This window comes from Thamnophis elegans, chromosome 3, assembly GCF_009769535.1.
Source record: "Thamnophis elegans isolate rThaEle1 chromosome 3, rThaEle1.pri, whole genome shotgun sequence".
Classification (NCBI taxonomy): Eukaryota; Metazoa; Chordata; class Lepidosauria; order Squamata; family Colubridae; genus Thamnophis; species Thamnophis elegans.
The window spans coordinates 15,792,147-15,812,144 of NC_045543.1; the positions used below are offsets into that span (position 1 = coordinate 15,792,147).

At 39.1% G+C, this 19,998-nt stretch overlaps 1 protein-coding gene across 1 annotated transcript; it reads left to right on the plus strand.

Moving 5' to 3' along the window:
* Positions 1-638: 638 nt before the first annotated feature.
* UBXN2A (UBX domain protein 2A) lies at positions 639-18,836 on the plus strand. The gene is made up of 7 exons (XM_032212470.1): positions 639-921; positions 6,179-6,229; positions 10,548-10,674; positions 13,099-13,208; positions 14,003-14,140; positions 16,629-16,787; positions 18,269-18,836. Exons 2-7 carry the CDS (start codon positions 6,189-6,191, stop codon positions 18,462-18,464), a joined length of 771 nt encoding a protein of 256 aa, XP_032068361.1. The 5' UTR covers positions 639-921; positions 6,179-6,188; the 3' UTR covers positions 18,465-18,836.
* Positions 18,837-19,998: the final 1,162 nt, after the last annotated feature.

A 19,998-nucleotide genomic window follows, 5' to 3' on the forward strand; every position in this document is an offset into this window, starting at 1 on the left:
TGAAATGCGAGCCACTCTTTTTGCAGATGTAATAATGCTAACCTGAAATAGTAAAGTCGCCCCATCCAATCCCTTAACAACTTATTTATCGCCCTAAACACGTGCTTTTCTCAACGTACAAAAAAATCGGTGGTTTTTAATCTTCATTCTGCAAGTCCCTTGGGGTAAGCGGTTGCGATTCTGCACGTTTGAGCCGTTTTAAGATAACATTTATTGTCACTTTTTTCAGTGAACACACCGGCACATATTAAAAATGAATTATTATTATTTACTATCTTGACACCTTGTATGGCCTGAACTCTTTTATCCAAAGATAACGTGCTCCGCAGGGCTTCCTCCCAGCCTATTTGTATTTTAGGAGAGCAGACAGACGGTTTCCAACAACTGAGCTGCTGCTGTCGCGTCTCTCCGCAAGCGCCACTAAACTCCGCCGCCGGAGCATTCAACTCGCGGTGCTGCTGCTGCTGCCTCCAAGGGCGAAATACAGTAGGGATAACGCGTCCAGAAGCCGGCAACATCTTCCAATCGGCTCCTCCCTCCGGTTCAATAACAGCCAGCAAGGTCCTCCCCTCTATGGGCGGAAAAAGAGCCCGATGCTGCCCCTGGCCGACGCGCTGGTCGCCGGGGCTTTACGCAATCGGTTCCAAATAGCGCAGCGTGGCGGCTGCCGGCTTCTCCCCTTTGGGGAGGGGAAGTAGGCGAGTACTGTCGGAGGGAGCTACGCACCGGCCCTGGAAAAGCAGCCTGGGTGTTCCGCAGCTTGGAGCGGAATCAGCAGGGACTCCAGCCGTTATGCAAAGAAAGCCCAGGAGGGCGAAAGTTAGGGCCGGGAGCGGAGAGCGGCCTCCCATCAAGAGAGAAGAGTGACTCGGAACCTTCATCGGCCACGGGAGTTCGCGGGTTTGATCAAGTTGCGTGAAGGTGGGAAGAGCTTTCTTCCCGCACCCCCCCCACCACCCGGGAGAAGGCCGGGAGTGGGGGCTTTCGCGGGGAGGCAGGACAAGCAAGCAGTTTTTGATTTCGGAGATGGGTGGGGAAGGGAAGTCGGGCGTTTGGGCGCTGAGCCCAAACTTAAGCGGTTTCTATGAGAAGGCGCCCAAGTGACGCTGATGTTTTTACTAGCGCCGCCCAAAACGCTGTGATTTTTCGTGGTCGACACAAGTTGTTTAAAAGGATGCTGATTCTGCAAAATACAGTTTGGCTGAGGTCCAGACCGTGCTAAACCGCAATGTATGTGTGGCTTTGGCCGGGAGCCAATTGTGGTTTATTGGACGACATTTGAAAGTTAGTGCAGCCCAGTAAGGACACGCGTCTCAGTCTCCTCGCCTCCCGTTCCCTTGCCATGTCTTGATTCAGTTTACCACCCATTTCGAAGCAACCTCTGAAGAGCTCGTACGGTATGGTATTTTTAGATCCAAGCGCCCAAGTCCTTTCTGATTTCTGTTCTTCCGAAGTAAGGCAAAAGTAAGCTCTCTTGAGGAAAAAGAAAATCCATATGGAGAAATACCTTCATTGGTTTCGGCATGAATTCCACACCATGCTGCAGGAAAAATGTGACTGTCCAGAATAATTTATGATTAGGTGGATCTGCAAACCCAAGCAGTTGGATTTCTTCAGTAAACCATGGTTAAGTTGTGTGTTGGGCTAGACATTGGCAGTGAGGAATTAGGAGAATAAGATGGGAAAGGATCAACACACAGGCAAGGAAGATCCTTGACAAATGTTTAATTGTTTTAAAGCTAGAACTGCAGCTTTAAGATTCAGATAAGGTTAAAAAACAATAGCTTACATTACAGCACAAGTCCCTTCATTACTATCAGTATGTTTGGATTGTTGAGATATAGAAGGCATGCTTATTTTGTGCTGTGTTATAAATAGATTAAAATATCATCAACCTCCTGCTCTTTATCTCCCTCTACAGTATTTATACTATGTGAACCTAATTTTTTTTTGTACCAAAAAAAACAAACATTGTACATTTGTTCCTTGTTAATTGGGTGCAGTTCATCCTTTTTCTTCAGCGCAGTAGTGCCTTCTGTCTTTCTTGATGCCCAGAAAAATTCAATAATCTTATTACAAAAATAGGGCTTTGGATATTTCTATTGCAAATCTGTCAGAATTCGTTAAACCCCTGCATGCAGTGACTTTTTTGGAAGCAATAGGTTTTGCTGGACTTTAGTGGAGATACAGTACTGACATTTCTTTGATTGTCATGCTGTCCTGTACTAGAAAACTTCATGGGGATCTGGTCATGTTCCTGGGCTTCTGATAACACTGATCCTAACCAGATTAGAAAGGCAAAGTATAATTCAAATACCTTACAAGTAGTTCCATGCATAGAATTTAGCTAATGTGATTGGTTTTGGGGCTTTGGCTAATTTATAACAGATACTTAGAGGGTTTGGCTTATCATATTTACTGAATAAACAAATCATGACTTAGTATGACATGACCCACATCATTGGGTTGCACCTGAGTTCTTAGCTATGATTTAACAATGATTTATTGAATACATATAGTTGGATGGGTTCACAAAATATGTTCAGCTATAAACCATTATTTACAAAATAGGATGGCTTAATTCACATATTCTGATTTAAAACCAGGAAACTTCATTATGGCTTTGCATGTTATGAGAACCTGAACAATGTACGGATAATATTGGCTTGGAATTTTAGGAATTATGGTGCCAGTGTAATTTGTTTCTATGTAATGTGACTTTAGGCCAGTTATTCTCTTTCAGTTCTGCCCATAGGGCTAGTAATGCACGTGTAAACATAGGAAAGGCCCATTGAAAGGTAGGATAAAGATGTTATAATAAATACATTAGAATTACTGAAACTTCATTATTGCTATATTGCATTGGATTACTTACATTTTTTTCTCCCCAATTGTAAAAAAAAACATTTTCTTCACTTTTATCTATCTGCTTATATATGTGAATTTTTTCTGGTATTTTTCGCACTATAAGACACACTCCTTCCCCCACTCACACACACAGAAAAGTGAGTGGAAATCTCTGTGCATCTTGTAGAGCGAATATTGCAGTGGGTAGAGGGGGATTAGTGCCGTTTTGCCACTGGCAGGGAACATTGGAGCCTTCACTGTTGAGCAACTGATTGGTGATTGGATCGGCCTCCCAGAATACCGCTGATCAGCTGTTCAAGGCAGTGGGAATCGTTGCTACCTCTTGCTATCACCTCCGAATGGCGGTGGCAGCAGCGATCCCTGCCACCTAAAACAGCTGATTGGTGTTATTCCTGGAGGCCGATCCAACTGCCAATCAGCTGCTTGGCAGCGAAGGCTCCAGCACTTCTCAGCAGTGGCAACAGCTCAGTTCAGTTGACTGGTGGTGGGTGCAACGGAGCGGAGCCCTGATGAGCCATGTGCAGGGGCTGCAATAAACATGCTGAAGCTGACCAGGCTGTTTGGTGTTTTGCTACAAGGACGCTAGCCAGATGAATACTGGATGGATGCTGGGAGGCAGAGACAGATTTTTTTTTCTTGTTTTCCTCCTCTAAAGCTAATATGCATCTTATGGTCTGGTATGTCTTATAGTGCAAAGAATACAGCAATTATCTGAAGAAATATTTGCTCCTTTCAGATTTTTGTCTGATCTGCCAAAATTACTCAGAGAGTAACATAAAATAATAGCAATAGCAGTTAGACTTATATACCGCTTCATAGGGCTTTCAGCCCTCTCTAAGCGGTTTACAGAGTCAGCATATCGCCCCTACAGTCTGGGTCCTCATTTCACCCACCTCGGAAGGATGAAAGGCTGAGTCAACCTTGAGCCGGTGAGATTAGAACCGCTGAACTGCAGATAACAGTCAGCTGAAGTGGCCTGCAGCACTACACCCCAACCACTGCGCCACCTTGGCTCCTTTGTCTTTTGTTCACAAAGAATTCAACAACAGATTCCTATAGGGATCTGTAAATATACAGGTTATTGCTGAAAAGCATTTGGATTCCTGGAGGAACATGGCATAAAGTAAAAAATGAAACTTTGGGAGGTTACATAGATGTTGTTCAATTGGAAAGCAAACACTATGTTCCAAAATAAGAACCATATACCGACCCGTTTATCAAACATGAAGAAGATAATATAGATGGGAGATGCCTTGCTGCCTCAGGAAATGAATGACACACCATCATTGAAGGAATCCTGAATTTGGCTTTCTATTAGAATTTTACAGGAAAATACCAATCCAGCTGTCTGTCAGCAAACAAAAAAGTTGATCATGCAGCAGGACAATAATCCTGGACACGCAAGAGAACAAGTGAAGTAAAACAAATTCAGTGTTTCAGAATGGCCAAGTTAAACTCCAGGCTCCATTTATAGAAATTTTGCAGCAAGACCTGAATCAAGCAGTTCATGGTTGCAAAACCTCAAATGCTACAGAGTTGAAGTAACTGCAAAGAAGGAATAGGGCACCATTTCCCACGGTGGTGGGAGCATTAGACCATCAGTTACAGAAAGTAGGCTTGATTGCAGTTATTTCAGCTAAAGGACTTTACAAGCAGTTACTGAATCTAAGGAGGCAATTACTTGTTCATGCTAGCACATTACCTAGTATAGAACATTTGTTTATGAAACAAAAGATACAGTCGCACAACTTTGATGTTATTTATTTACTCAGATTCCTATCATTAGGACAGGGCAAAAAATATTTGGCAATATATGTAAAGAGATCAGCAAATCTAAGAGGGCAAATACTTTTTCACAGCACATTAACTATCATGACTGGCAGTCAACCACAGCTTTGTGGAACATGAAGCTATCAGAGTTTATTACCTTCATTGTGCGTTTTAATAGCAAATTCCATAATTTAAGTATAAGCAGTCCTCATTTAGCAACTTTGTAGTTATGATGGTAATGAAAAAGTCACCATGTGATCAGTCGCCATATTTATGATCTTCACAGGTCTGTAAGGCAAAAGAAAAGTGAAGTTCAATCATAAACACAATTGTGGTTTCACTTAGTAATCACTTAAGAACCAAGTTGCCAGTCCCAATTGTGCTACCAAATGAGGTCTACTGTATATGCACTATATAAAGAACTATTTTACTGCAATAGCTTATATATGTACTTTTACTAAGCCAGCATGTATATACAGTACAATATATTTTACAATGAACTACTGGTGTACTAATAAGAGAAATTGGTCTGTCTTATGATTATGGCATGTTTGGAATCTTTGAAAAAAAATTAACCATGGATATAGTTACACATGCATAAGTAAAGGCAGCATAGAATGAGGAAAAAAAGAAATTGTTTATTAGAAAAAGAAGAAAAAATTATATGTGCAAATGTAAGATATTTCAATCTTCTTTAAAAAAGGAAAGGAAGCTTATATTTGTGAAATACAAACAGAACAGTATTATTATTTGGGATACTAATTTACATGAATCTCATCTACCACCATGCTAGTTTTCTTTAGTATTCTATTTTAATCCCTTCTTTTAATATATTTTTATGAACTGGAATTTTAACTGCATTGAAGGTACACTTTGAAGTGCAGGGATGCCTCCTGGGCAATTTGACTTTTGTTGACAATTTAAACTAGGGAAAGGAATTCTGGTATAGTTAGCAACTATCCGGGACCTGTTTGGCTGCCCTTTTACTCCATAACAAATACAGGTAGTCCTTGACTTACGACCACAATTGACACCAACATTTCTGTCGCTAAGTGAAACATTTGAGAAATTAAGTGAATTTTGCCCCATTCTACAACCTTTCTTGCCACAATTGTTAAATGAATCACTGTAGTCGTTAAGTTAGTTACATGGTTGTTAAGTGAATATGGCCTCCCTATTGACTTTGCTTGTAGGAAGGTCACAAAAGGTGATCCCATGATGCTGGGACATTGCAACCGTCATAAATATGAGTCAGTTGCCAAACGTTTGAATTTTGATCACAGGTCCATGATTGTACAACCACTACAACAGTTATAAATATGAAAAATTGTCATAATTCACTTTTTTTTCAGTGCTATTGTAACTTCAAATGGCCAGTAAATGAACTGTTGTAAGTCGAGGGCTACCTGCACTTTGGAATTGGGGAAAAACTTGCCCACCTCCTGTCTTGGAATACTTAGGCATGTAACTAACTGGTTTATGTCTGTGCATTTAAAAAGTTGTTCCCTTTCATGATGGTAATACTTTGTTTTAACATTAGGTGGAAGAAAATGCAAGAACTTGACAAGATTGAAATCTTGAATCCAGAATGGTATGTAGATTTTACTACTTTGATCCTTATGCTTATTAATAAACCTAATATGAACTGAAGCATATGTTTCAGCTAGTTTTCTGTGTAAAGTATGGAGCTAGTATTAGATTGGAATAAAAATTTAAGCAGATGCGTCAGTCTTCTGAAGCTTTTAGTTGCCACTAAGTTGGCTGTTTTGGAGAGCCTTCCAGTGTTAATTGCTTTCAGTTTTGGAGGAGGAAGATGCTTTCATGGAAGAATTACTCTTTAGCCTAATAAGGAAATGAAGATACCCAAAATCAATATCAGTGCTCGTTGGAAGAAGATATTTCATCCAGAATTGCAATTTAACATACCCCATGATGGGATGAGTGTTCTAAATAAGCACAGAAGAAGAATGAACTCCACAGAAATCAAAAGGAGTTGCCCAGATGCAAAGATTATTGTAAATTTGTGAATACAGATGGAAGCCTCTATTTTATTGTACAGTCTAAATCAAATAGTTATACTCCAAAGAATTTATGATAGAGGTGTGAAAAGCCTTTGATTCTAAAATGGCTGTTTCAAGTTCTAAATAGGGTTGTTCCAACCTTGGTGGCAGTCTTCCCGAATTACACCAGAAGTATTCTGAGCTTGAAAAGATCCTGTTTTGGGCTTAGAATGCCATATCAATTTTAAATGTAGTCATTTGAAGCTCAGAACATTTCTGAGGAGTGGAACTATTCATTTCAAACTTAAGACATTTCAAATTCAAGTTACTTGAGTCTGTGAACTTGATGCCCTGCTGCTTCAGTCCAAGTCTTTATCTTTTCACTCCTAGTGGTATCTTATCATGAGTACTTTCAAGCAGCAGAGTTCTGCACTGTGTGAATCCATCAAAAAACTGCTGAAATGTCAGTGCATGTTTAAAATACAGATGGGAGAGAGAGGAGGGTAGAACCCTCTGTGTATTTGTTTTATGTGCACAGAACAGATAAAGCATACAGAGGCATCTGCGTGTTTCCATGAAAGTAAGACAGGGCCTTATTTTCTTTTGACCCCCAAAATAAGCACTTGGCCTTATTTTCGGGGGGGTCTTATTATTTTTGAGGTGCAGGAGGTGACGGTCGTGGTCACCTCATGACTGTGTTGCAATATTTTAGGGGAGGGGTTATTTTGGGGGGAGGGGTTATTTTAGTGCAGTCAAAAACCCGATTGGGCTTATTATCCAGGGAGGTCTTATTATCGGGGAAACAGGTTATTTGTGTCTCACTGTATCAGAAGCAATCAAGTTTTCTATAGATACGGTAATGTCCACTTAACAACCACATTTGGGATCAGTAATTCTTTTTTCTTTTTTTTAAATTATTTATTTTATTTTGTAAATGTGTTTTTATTTTCCATTTTCATTTCGTACAGTCACATATATACTGTGCATAACCGGGGCCATATAACATTAACATTAAATAATAAACACAGCCATTCCTCTTGTCAACAATACCCCCCCAAATAGAAACCCAATGTACCTCTTCGACCCTCCATACACCCTTTCTTTCGCCCCTCTCCAACTTTCCATCTTCCCTCCAACATTCCCCTCTACCCTACTTCCCCTCCCCCTCTACCACTCCACTCTCCCAGTACACTCCCTCCCTTCCTTCTCACGGGATCAGTAATTCTTGTCACTAAGAGAGGCATTGTCTGACTGCAATGGACCATTACTTCCCATTTGGTTGTTAAATGAGTCACTGTAGGTCATTAAGAGAGTCACGTAACCACAACTCACAATTTTATTGCCAGCTTCATTAATTATACTTGTCAGTAGCCAGTTGTGAAGCATGGAAATGGTAATCACATGACCAAAGGGACACTGCAACGGTCACAAGTCCAAGACCAGTTGTGCAATTACTTTTACAATTAAGCAAGGGTTAAGTACCTAAATCTGGAAAGAGGTCAGATTTTGAAATAGTTAAGAATTGAAATGTCTGAGGATTAGTAAATGCGGTGACTGCATTGATGGCATAATGATTCCAACCAAAAGTATAATTTCTCATTATACCCTAACATAACTTTTAAATTTTAGATTATTGAGATAATATTTTGTTATTCTTTGTTAGGGTTTTGTGTGCTAAAAAATAATTTGTCCATCATTTCCCAATTTAGCATCCTATGCATTTCTGGGGCTTCAACGCTCACAATCTCATAATGCTGAGGACTGTGTAAATTGACTTCTGGTGGATTGTATTGAAACAGAAGGAGAAAGCTTTCTGTAGTTATTACTTATTAGTTAGGGTTTCTGTTTCTTTTATTTATTGTTCAGCTGACTTTTAAATGCTTTTTCAGAGCAGTAGATTTCCTTTTCAATGCTTTCTACAGTCCTGAATGAACAGGTTGCCGCAGCTGCAGACTTAGGCAAGTGATATAATTTGTATTGGAGTAATTATTAACTCTTCTCCTTCACAATAAATTATTGAGTTATAGTTGCCATTCAAGAATTAAGCTGCACTTGGCTGAAGATTTGGGTAGAGAAGGTTTCATTTAAAAAAACATTAGCAACTTTGCATATAAGAAAAGACAGATTGTGTTTCCATCCCCTTGATAACTGTAACTATATTTTCTAGGAGAAGGAAATATTTCCTTGGTATTTCGTATGATTAAACATATGCTAGCAAGCAAAGTTAAAAGGATTATTTGCTTTTTCTCTTGCTTCATTCTGTCACGCTGTTTTAATAAGTGAAAAGATTATATATATATATATATATATATATATATATATATATATATATATATATATATATATATATATGGCACAAGCACAACTTTGATCTTTTTCAATCAAGATAATTGCTTCATTATATGGTGCTATAGTGAGATAATAAGCTGTTAAGAAAGCTGTGTTGGCTAGGCTGACAGCTTGAATGATTATCAGACACCCTACATCATATATCAGGAGACCAGAGTCTGCCATATGTAGTGTCTTGGAGAAAAATTAAAAATTAACATGAAATGACAGATCTTCTCAGCATCCTTAAAAACACCACTCCGGTAAATAAGCAGTTCCAACAATTATACTATTATGTCCTATTAAGTAACATGGAGACAGGGATCTCATGTTAACTGAGCAAGGCTTCCAGCCACAGTCTATAATCCACAAATAAGCATGATATCTTGCAGGACACTTTCAGTAGAAATGTCCAACTGGTATAGCAGCATCCATTGCAGTCATTGGAGTAGAAAATGCAGAGCATTCACTGTATTATTAACCTGGTAACCGCAGCCAGAGCTGTGCTTGAAGTGTCAGAGAAGAAAGAGTGGGGCTGCTCAACAGTAGGCACTACACACAGCATGGGCCACAAATTACTTTACTAAGGGATTTCCGGGGTTCCATGCTGCCTAGCCTTTGTGATTTCTCTCCTGGCAAAGACTGAATGGCAGTGGTGGTGGCTGACTCCAGTACTATGAATCCACAGATGTCTTTCAGACAAAGGTTTGAACTCTTTTTAACAGCTGGTTTTTTTGAGGCACCACACAAAACATGGAAGGTGAAGGCACTTCATTCCAGATGTATCTACAATGGCAAATAACATTTTAAGCCAAGTAGAAATATTTGTAGTCATGCAGTACTATAATCCACATGTTTTCTTATCTTAATTTCAATTCCATTAATATATAAAGAGATTTTGGTCTAACAAATGACACACTAAAGTAGACAAGGGGAGGACAGTTGTTGTGTGTGATGTAGAAAGTCCTGTTTGTCTTACTGGAGGAGGAAGAGGAGATTTTTATCTTCTCCTTTTTATATATACCTCAAGGAAGTGAATATATCTAACACTCCTACCTTCTGTTTTCCTCACAACAGCCCTGTGAGGTGGGCTGGGCAGAGAGAAAGAGAATGACGTGCTTTCGTAATAGCAATAGCACTTGTATACTGCTTTATAGTCCGCACTAAGCGGTTTACAGAGTCAGCATATTGCCCCCAACAATCTGGGTGATCATTTTACTCATCTCGGAAGGATGGAAGGCTGAGTCAATGTTGAACTGGTGAGATTTGAACTGCCGAACTGCAGTTAGCAGTCAAATGAAGTAGCCTGCAATACTGCACTCTAACCACTGTGCCACCTTGGCTCTTTGCTAAATTAGCCTTTTCCAGCATGATGCCCTCCCTCATGATTACTAGAACTGTATTTGGCATTGAGAAATTACTCCTTCTGGGTTGGGTTGAACTGTAGTGGTCTTATTAAACTAAGAACTATTAAAGATATAGTACACATTCTGAAATGTTTTAACAGTTCTGTGAAAAGCAAACCTTTAGGTTATGTTTAATTCAAACAATACATTTTATGTGAGTTTTCCATCTTTGCAGGATTTGCCAACTCAAAACTGATGGCCAAATTCAGAATGGTACAAAGCAGAATAATTCTGATGGTTGTGTTGATAACCTTTTTGAAGAAGCTCAGAAAGTTGGGGCCATATGCTCAGAGCAAGCTACGGTAAGTCTAAAGTAAAGAGATGCGGGGTTGCAAGACGTGGTAGCTACTTAAAAAGTATAGCAGTTTTTATGTAAGCAGTAGCATTTTCCCCTGAAATCAACTAACAGTCAAAAAAAAGAAAGAAGTAGGAAAAAGAAGATAAGGAGGCAAAAGTTAAGCTGAGATATTCACAGCAGAGTATGCCAGGTAACAGGCTAAAACATATGCAGCTTGGATTTTTGTGTTATTTGGATTCTGACTTAGATCAGATTATGATTAAGTAGATGGTGTTCTGTATATTTGTGAAGTGCATTTATGGATAACAATGAAGAATTCTCTTATTGTTCTACTACAGAGGAAAGTAGCAAAAATTAATGCAAAAACTAAATATTCATTTGAAAGTGTCCCTGGAAAAGGTATTTGCCAGAATTGTGATTGTCATCTTTTCTTTATTGTTCAACGAGCAACATTTGGGAAGTACAGTGAAGCCAGAGAGTGTGCAGATCAGATTAATGTTCTGGATGTCATTAAGCATCATTGCATATGAATGTGGAAAAGAAAGCTACTGTTGAGTTAGGAAAGTATGTGATGAAATGAATTCTATAGGCTTGAATTATGGGCTTGTCTTCTGTATTTATGCAGTGAAAGGATGATTGGTGAAGGCAGTAAGAGTGGTATATGATGGAAGTGAAGCGTGTGCAAGAATAAATAGAAAATTTAGTGAACAGCTCAACACAGCAGAAGATAAGACAAAAACATGATTTTCCCTGATGGTGATCGGTATTGTTAGGTAAGCTCCCCGTTGGGAGAGCGAGTACTTTCAGCAAATCTTTGTGAGAGTTGTGTTGGAGAACACACAAACCAGCACACAGAGACACTGCAGTTTAAATAGCAGTTACATCCAGTGGATTCTGTACAGCATTCCATAAACCTTCCCTATGCAGGAGTAGGCTGCATTTCATAGACCAGGAAACATAGTTTGTTCCATCCAGCTGGGTTATCATAGACAGGCTTGTTGATGGGTCGCTCGCCATCTTCTCCAGGATAATGAGGTTACTAAATAAATAGCTGTCTGTATGCGGTATTGCGTATCAACACCAAATCTCCTTCAGCTACGTCTGGTACACTCTGGGCCCATAACCAGTGTTAGGTAAGTTCCCCGTTGGGAGAGTGAGTAGGTTCAGCGAAGTGTTGTGAGAGTTGGAGAACACACAAACCAACATACAGAGACACTGCAGTTTAAATAGGCTTTTACTTTCGTGGAAATAGAAGTATCATAGTCCATCAAACAGTCCAAGTCATACATGGATAAGACAGTCAGTCATCAATGTCTTTCAGTTAAGGGATAATCCAAATAACATAGTCCAGTAACATATAATCAGTCCGGTACACAAAGTTTGTTAACAGTTGCAAAACTTACAATAGGTCACGGCACTTTCTAACAGCCAGCTTCCAAAACACTCAGATCAGCCCAGCATCTAACAAACAGAGAGACTAACAGTCATTCTGGCTCCCTCTTATGGACGATTGAGGAAAACAGCAACCAATCACATTTTACAGTATGATTTAAAGAAACAGGTATAACATTGTTACATGGTTTATATATTGCCAACCCAACCGTTAGAATTATATGCCTAACAGGTTTGTGCGTGAGGGTGTGTGTATGTTGTAATGGTGTGAATGTGTTTTATACATAATGTCATATGCTTGACTGAGAACCCTAAATGATTTACTGTGGCTGCTAGGCCATGTGATGCAGTCAGCACTGTAACTTTAGAAATAAATGTGGATGTAGTTGCGTTTGAAAGGACAATTACAAGGTGGGCATAAACCCACCCCCCCCCCAAAAAAAACCAAGGTTAATTTTTATAGTACAGTAGAATGAGAAAAAGTAGAGAAATTTTAAGAGAAAGGTAATTCTCACTTAACCACTGTTTGAATTAACAACAGCTGCAGAAAGGTTGCTTCCAACCATCTGTTCTGATCCAGCCTTCACTAGATTTTCTGAAGCATCAGTGGTAAAACAGGAGAATGACTCCAGAACAAATAAGTGAGGAATGAAAGTGCACTAAATACAAAAACGTTTGTACATGAAAAAATAAATACTTGAAGAAAGGGTGAATATATCAAGTGAAAGCAGAGACCATAAGTCACAGTTGGATGAAGTTGATAGGCTAGCAGCCCAGAGTCACCTTATTGGTGAGAGGGGCAGCCTGTAAATTTAATAAATAAATAAACAGAAGGCAGTGAGTGAAGTAAAGGACATGGTTAGGAAGAAGGAAAATTTACAAGCATCAAAAGGCATAGTGAAAGATGTTGGTTTCTACAGGCATTTCGGACTGATCTTTGTGAGGTTGTACTGCTCATATGTTTATACATTTATTCTTTAATAAATGGTGTGGCTTAGCTCTTGATAAAGTGATAACTTGTGCTTTCATTTTACAGGCCGATACAATTATTACATTATGGAAAAATGGGTTTACAATAAATGATGGTGAACTCCGAAGTTACACAGATGTTGCAAACCGGCGCTTCTTGGATTCCATTAAAAAGGGGCAAGTAAGATTTTTATTAATGGGGTTTGCACATTACACTCTGTAGTGACTGCCCAGTTTGGGCAAAATTTTGGATGTATTGTCTACTCAAAACGTGCATCAATCCAAACTGCTTTTTTAAATGGTATCCCTCTTTGAGATATATGAAAGACAAAGTAATAAAATGGCATTCCATGTTTATTTGCAATATATTTGCTGAATAGGTGGGATGTTTCAATGGACAAAGTATGATATGCTGACATTTAAATTTAAAACTCATCTTTTATATGGAGATGCTTCATTATTATATAATATATGGGAAAAAATGGGGAGAAAAAGCTGAAAACAAAATGTTGGACTATGATATAGAAATAGTCCTTGCCCTATCATTGCAATTGAGCCTGAAATTTCCATCATTTAAGCAAAACAGTTAAGTGAATTTTGCTCCATTTCTTGCCGCAGCTGTTAAATTAATGAGTCACTGCAGTTGTTAAATTAATATCCCAGTTGTTAAGTGAATCTGGCTTCCCCGTTGACATTGCTCATCAGAAGGTTGCGAAAGCTGATCAGATGACCCCGGGACACTGCAACTGTCATAAATACGTGCCAGTTGCCAAGCATCTGAATTTTGATCACATGACCCACGAGGATTCTGCAGTGGTTGCCAAGTGTGAAAATCAGTCATAAGTCACTTTTTTTCAGTACCATTGTAACTTCGAACCGTGCCGAAATGAATGGCTGTAAGTTGCAGACCACCTGTATTGGTTTTAAGTAGTCAAAACAATAGTCTCTTAAGTTTCAAATATTTCTCTTAGGGAGCTGCCTCTCGAGTTACAGAAGATCTGTGACAAAGAAGAGGTGGATGTGAAGGTGGATGATAAGAAGGATGAGTTATATACATCACCGAAGGCAGTATTTCATCCTTTCTCTGGAGCAGGGTATCGATTGGGAAGGTGAGCAGCTTCATGCTTTTACGGTAGTAATTGAAACTGGCTTATGAAATGAATGGAGGTGATGGTTTTCTTTCATTCTTCTTATGCTTTAATCCTGTGCCTATATTTACTTTTGAGTAAATCCCCAAGAATGCGTAATGTGAACAAGATGGCACCTGGATTTTTGGATTTTGAAGATGACTTCTGTAGGTAGTTCTCACTTTACAACCACAACAGGGACCAGAATAGACACATAGACATTAAAATCATTTATAGAGTATGTAAAAAAGACCGTGACCCGTCAAAAGCGCGAACGTCATAAGCGCGCCGACAACACCGCAGCACTAAAACCGCGATTTCAAAAGCACGCCGACAACAGCACGCCGACAGAAGCGCGATTTCATTTAAGGTAAGATTTACAGTTAGGGTTAGGGTTAGGTTTAGGGTTACGTTACAGCGCGCTTCTCTCGGCGCGCTTTAGGGCTAATTAGTCGCTAATTCATCGCGCGGTTTTGTCACCGCGCTTTAGACACCGCGGTTTAGTCAGGCGCGCTTTTGTTGTGCGCACATTTGTGGTGGAACCAAAAAGACTATCAATCAGCCCAAAAGAGAACAAAAAGACTCCAGCACCTCTTCACCAGTATTCAGTACCTAGATCACCATAGATTAACTCCAAGGTTAATTTCAGACCAACATTCTGAAGTAAGCAACACCCCAATCAAAAACTGCCAAAGAGCCATCAGTAAACAGCCCAATCAAAGAATCTCTAAGACCGTCCCCACCAACAGTGACAGGCAAGCGACTAGAATATTAAACTGACAGCAAACAGCATTGCTCACCAGCACTGATGATGTTACCTAGTTAGGGCAATGAAACGCCTTCAAGAAAACAAGCTCAGAGAGAACCAAGGATCCCTCACCAGAATTTCTGTTGTCAACTTGTTTTTTCCAACTTTTGCCATGGCTGTTAAATGAATCGTTGCAGGTATTAAAAGAATCAGGGTCATTAAGCAAATCCAGCTTCTCCCATTGATTTTGCTTGTGGGAACTATCTGAGAAGGCCACAAATGGAGGGTTCACATGACCCTCAGATGCTAAAAATCATTGTAAATGCATCCTGGTTGCCAAGGACCTGAATTTTGATCACATGACCATGGGGATGCTAAGATGTCATAAGTGCAAGTCGTAAATAACTTTTCAGTGTCATTGGAAGTTTGAACAATCACTAAACGGATGGTTGTAAATCAAGGACTACCTATACAAAACATTTGCTTCAAACTCGGAACTGAAAATATTGCTGCCTTTCTACTGAATATCCAAATAACTGAGTACCGAAATAACCAGTTTAATAATATTTGTAAATGAAAGAGATGCTGGAAGACCAACAAAAATCATAACAATAGTCCAGTTCTCCCTCTCATTAAGTTACCTCTGGATAAATACCCTTCAAATTGTACAGCATAACTGTACATGATACCTTCCTTTATATTCATTTTCTTTACCTTATTGATAATCTTACTTACCTTTCCCTAATCCAAGGCTGGCTTGGGAAGTTTTAGCATGTCAACCAATCTGGAAGATATCAGGTTGGAGAAAACTGACATAATTTGATGTCCTGGCCATTGTTTCAGGAGATGTTGAATTCTATTCATACTGAGTCATGGTGGAAATCTCTGATGCTGTTGTTGGGTTTTGGGGATATATATACAATAAGGGCTATAATATAAAATAAGCCCTAGTATGTGCACCCTAGCATGAGTGGTGCAGTGGCCTAGCGGTGGAGCTCTAGCCTCATAATCAGGAGGCTGTGAATTCGATCATAGGCAGAGGCAGATATTTCTCTCTCTGGGCACAAAGAGATATATCTGCTGAATATAGGTCCACATTGGCAACAGGAAGGGCATCTGGCCAGTAAATGCTCAGCTCCAGTTGCCCAGCAAAGGCTTATGGAACCATTAAAACACATTGATGTGCACCCTAGCATGTGTGCCCAATATAAGCCCTATCCCCAAAATAAGTCCTACTTAAATGCCTGGTGCTACCGACACGAGGTGAGGGGGTTGAGTTGCCCCATGTGCACACTGACTTTTGGGTCCCCACAGCCAGGCCATCCATACCCCAACAATTGCCTCTCTATGGCAGCACCAGCAGCCTTGTGTAGCAAAAGCCCACATGGCTGCCGGCCCACTTCTGCTTGCTTGCCAAAACAACAGAGAGCAGAAGGCCAAGCGACATGTCAGTGGTACAGCCACAAGGCGAGGCAGGTGTTGGGACATGGATGGCCTGGCAGCGGGGGCCTTGAGATAAGCTGGTATGGGGCACATGGGGCAGCTAAAAAAGAAAAAGGACACCAACTGAAAATAAGCCCTAGTTCTTATTTCGGAGCCCCAAATAAAATAAGTCTGGTTCTTATTTTTGGGGAAACACTGTATTTAGCTACATAGCTCATAAATAAGGAATTAGAATGAAGTGGCATTGTAATTTCACATGATTAAAACTTTATTTTTCAGTGCTACACCAAGAATAATTTCCAAAGTAAAAAAAAAAGGTGAAGAAACTGAAAAGAGAAAACCGACAGTAGTGCTAAATAATTCAGAACCTATCACTAGAATCCAGATTTGGTTAGCAGATGGAGCAAGGATAGTACAAAACTTCAATATTTCTCATCGGTAAGAATAGATCGCATTAACAGAATTCTGTGCAGTTTACAGGATATTTAGTTCCTTTCAAGACAAATTACATCCCACCAAGCTAGTCCTAAGAATGTTTACTTAGAAATGAAATTCTATTGCAACCATTGGAGCATACTTCCAAGAAAGTATTAGATTTCAGCCAAAGTGCTTTTAAAACATTAATTTGTTTTGAATACCGGGCCATGAAATATATTAGCTTTTCAGTATTAGCCATGGATAAAACCTAGATAAATATTTGAAAGTATATGTGAAAATAATAGTGTACATTGTTCAAAAATTCAAAAAGGAAAACACTGTTAAGCAAAGTGGTACAGCCATTGTGACATACGTGAGCCGCAGTGCATGCTGCATTCATTTTCCACTGGCTTCACACTGAATCAAGGCATCAGAACGTTCGGGAAATCTTATGTCAGAATGATTGCCTTGCCAAGGTTTTTATGCTAGGCTTCGTTTGCTTAGCCCTAATTTGTTGAATAAGCCACAGCTGCAATCCAAATTACTGTAAGGTAAAACTGTTTTGATTTGCTAATAAAGTTGTGCTGCTTTTTCATACTTGAGTCTGATTGAATTTGATCAAGTGTTGCGAAACATATTTTTTTTAAAACTGTGTTTCTCTTTGGATTGTGTGATATATAGATACATGGCATGTGGAGGGGAGTTGGATTACTCCAGACTTCTTTTTTTCTCCAAGATATTAGTTGTTTCCCAATCACAGCAGTTTTGACGCCTGTTGACTTCAATTCCTAGAATTATCATCAATCGATATGCTGGCTGTAGAATTCTGGAAGTTGAAGTCCACATACTTCAAAATTGCCATGATTGGGAAAACAGTGAGTAAATTGATTCTCTGGTTAAAGAACAATCTGTCCTTTGGTTTTGCCAAAAACTGTTGTCCTCTCCATATACAGGATTCTAAAGCTTCTGCATAGAACAACAACTGATACAGAACAACAGGCCTGGGAAAGCTATCCTACCCCCTTTAGTATCTACAGAAAAACTGTTCCTATCAATGGCTGGCCATGTGTTTCAGATTCAGAAAGGGCAATATTAGCGATCTTCTAAGGAAAATTAATTTGGGATGGAGGATTAACAATGCATTTTCATATGCAGTGTAATAATGTTTATAACTGTTCTGATTTGAGGATAGAACACCTCCTTTCATTGTATCTCAAACAGAAAAAAATGAACAGATATATTCTTATATCAGCATAATGTTTTCATACATAACATGGAAGTTGTTAATTTGGGAAGAACTGGTATTCTAATGAGCAGCTTAAAATGTGTAAATGATAAAAATAAGTTCTATAGGAGAACTTAGAATATGCCTATGTGGTGTTTGTGAGGGTTCTGATTTCCTCAAAATCAGTTTCTTCTAATTGCCATGACTCCATGAAATTTGTTCTTTAAAATTGTGGTTTAAAATATCAGACATTAATTTTTGTTCCTTCCCATTTTAGAGTAAGCCACATCAGAGACTTCATAATGGACTACCAGAGACATCAAGGAAAAAGACCTTTCACACTGACTACTTCACTTCCTTTTCAAGAATTGCTGGATGAATCTCTCACACTAGAGGAAGCTAACTTAAAAAATGCTGTTGTTGTGCAAAGACTTAAAAATAATATTGAGCCTTTCCGAAGTTTCTCTTCTTAGTATTCTCTACCTAAAAGAAAGAACAGTTGCAGGAAAGGTCTTGGAAATATGGAAGACAAGATCCATACAATAGGTCCCTCCCCAGTTGTGATTCTTTTAATATAGAAATCCGGCTTAGTTGAGTGGTTTTAACTTGAATCACCACCACTTAGGAATAGCAATAATTCCTGTGTTTTATATGACATCTCCAATGCTGCTTTGAAAAGGCATGCAATGTATGCTGAACTAAAGCCACCCCAAAGTTGTTTTCTATATTTTTGTTTGTTTGTTTGCTTGCTTGTTTTAAATAGCTTGGCAGAAAGTAATAGAGACAATCCTACTGATCTTGAACATTTCCGTAAGTTTGAAGTTGAACAAATTTTGAAAGCACAATTTGACTTCATTCTTGCTTACTTTTATATGTTATAGTTTGATATATTTTATTCTATCAATGCTACATTATGATATTGACATAACTTAATATATATATTTAATTTGTACAGAAAACTTCCACAAGTACAGTTTTTAAGCATAGTGGCTGTTTCTTCTGAAAATTTGCCTTCCAATTTATGTTTTAGGATATCAGAGGAGCAATTGACTAAAGCAGCATCATGTAACAACCTCTTTCATATGTATATAACACACAGACACACACACACACACAAACACAAACATACATATTAAAGAGTAAGAGTTTATGATGTGATTCTGGTTTTACTGTTTTGACAAGTTTATATCCTAGGGACATCTGACTGTATGTAGGAATAATTCTACATGTAATAATTCCACTTTAATGATAAGGGCAGAACCTCTGGATAGACCTAAATTTCAATTGCATTTTAAGCCATTAAAAACAGAGAAATGCATTATCTGTGGTCCTAAATGATTTATTTAGAACTCAGCTCTACTGCTTTACTCCTGAGGAATGTTTCCGTTGTTAGTTTTCAGATTGAAGCACTGAATAAGGAGTCTGCAGTATATGAGAAATAACATTCGGCTTTAAAAGGCAAGGCTTCTGCCTTTGGTTTTCTAAATAGAAGGCAAGCTTTCGGAATACATTTCAAGCAACCATTAAGAAATGAAGCAGATTTAAGGGCAGTATTAGAACTACATGTTTGAATTGATTCAAAGGCAGATGGTTTAGGATGTAAAACGTACAGCTTTTCATCATTAAAAATATCTTGACAGATGGCAGCTCAGGATAGTGTCATCTGGACTTGGAAGCTAAGCAAGATCAGCCTTGGTTGCAACTTCAATGGGGAAGCTGCCAGGGAATCCCAAAGGTGTAGAGTAGGCAGTAAATTTAAGAAACAAAGTCCCATAAGGAAGAGGCAAACTAGTTCTGTACTGTTGCCAAAAATTCTGCAAAAAGGGTATGCGTAGCCTTTAGGAGGTTTATAGAGTGCTCCTGGGAGCCCGTTTTTCGCCCAATTTTGCCCTACCCAGCCCCCAGAAGCACTCTGGAAGCCACCTAAAGGCTATGCATGGCCATTTTTGCAAAGGGGCGGGGCTTCGTGAGGCCAAAAATACTATATTCAGTGTATAAGATGCATCC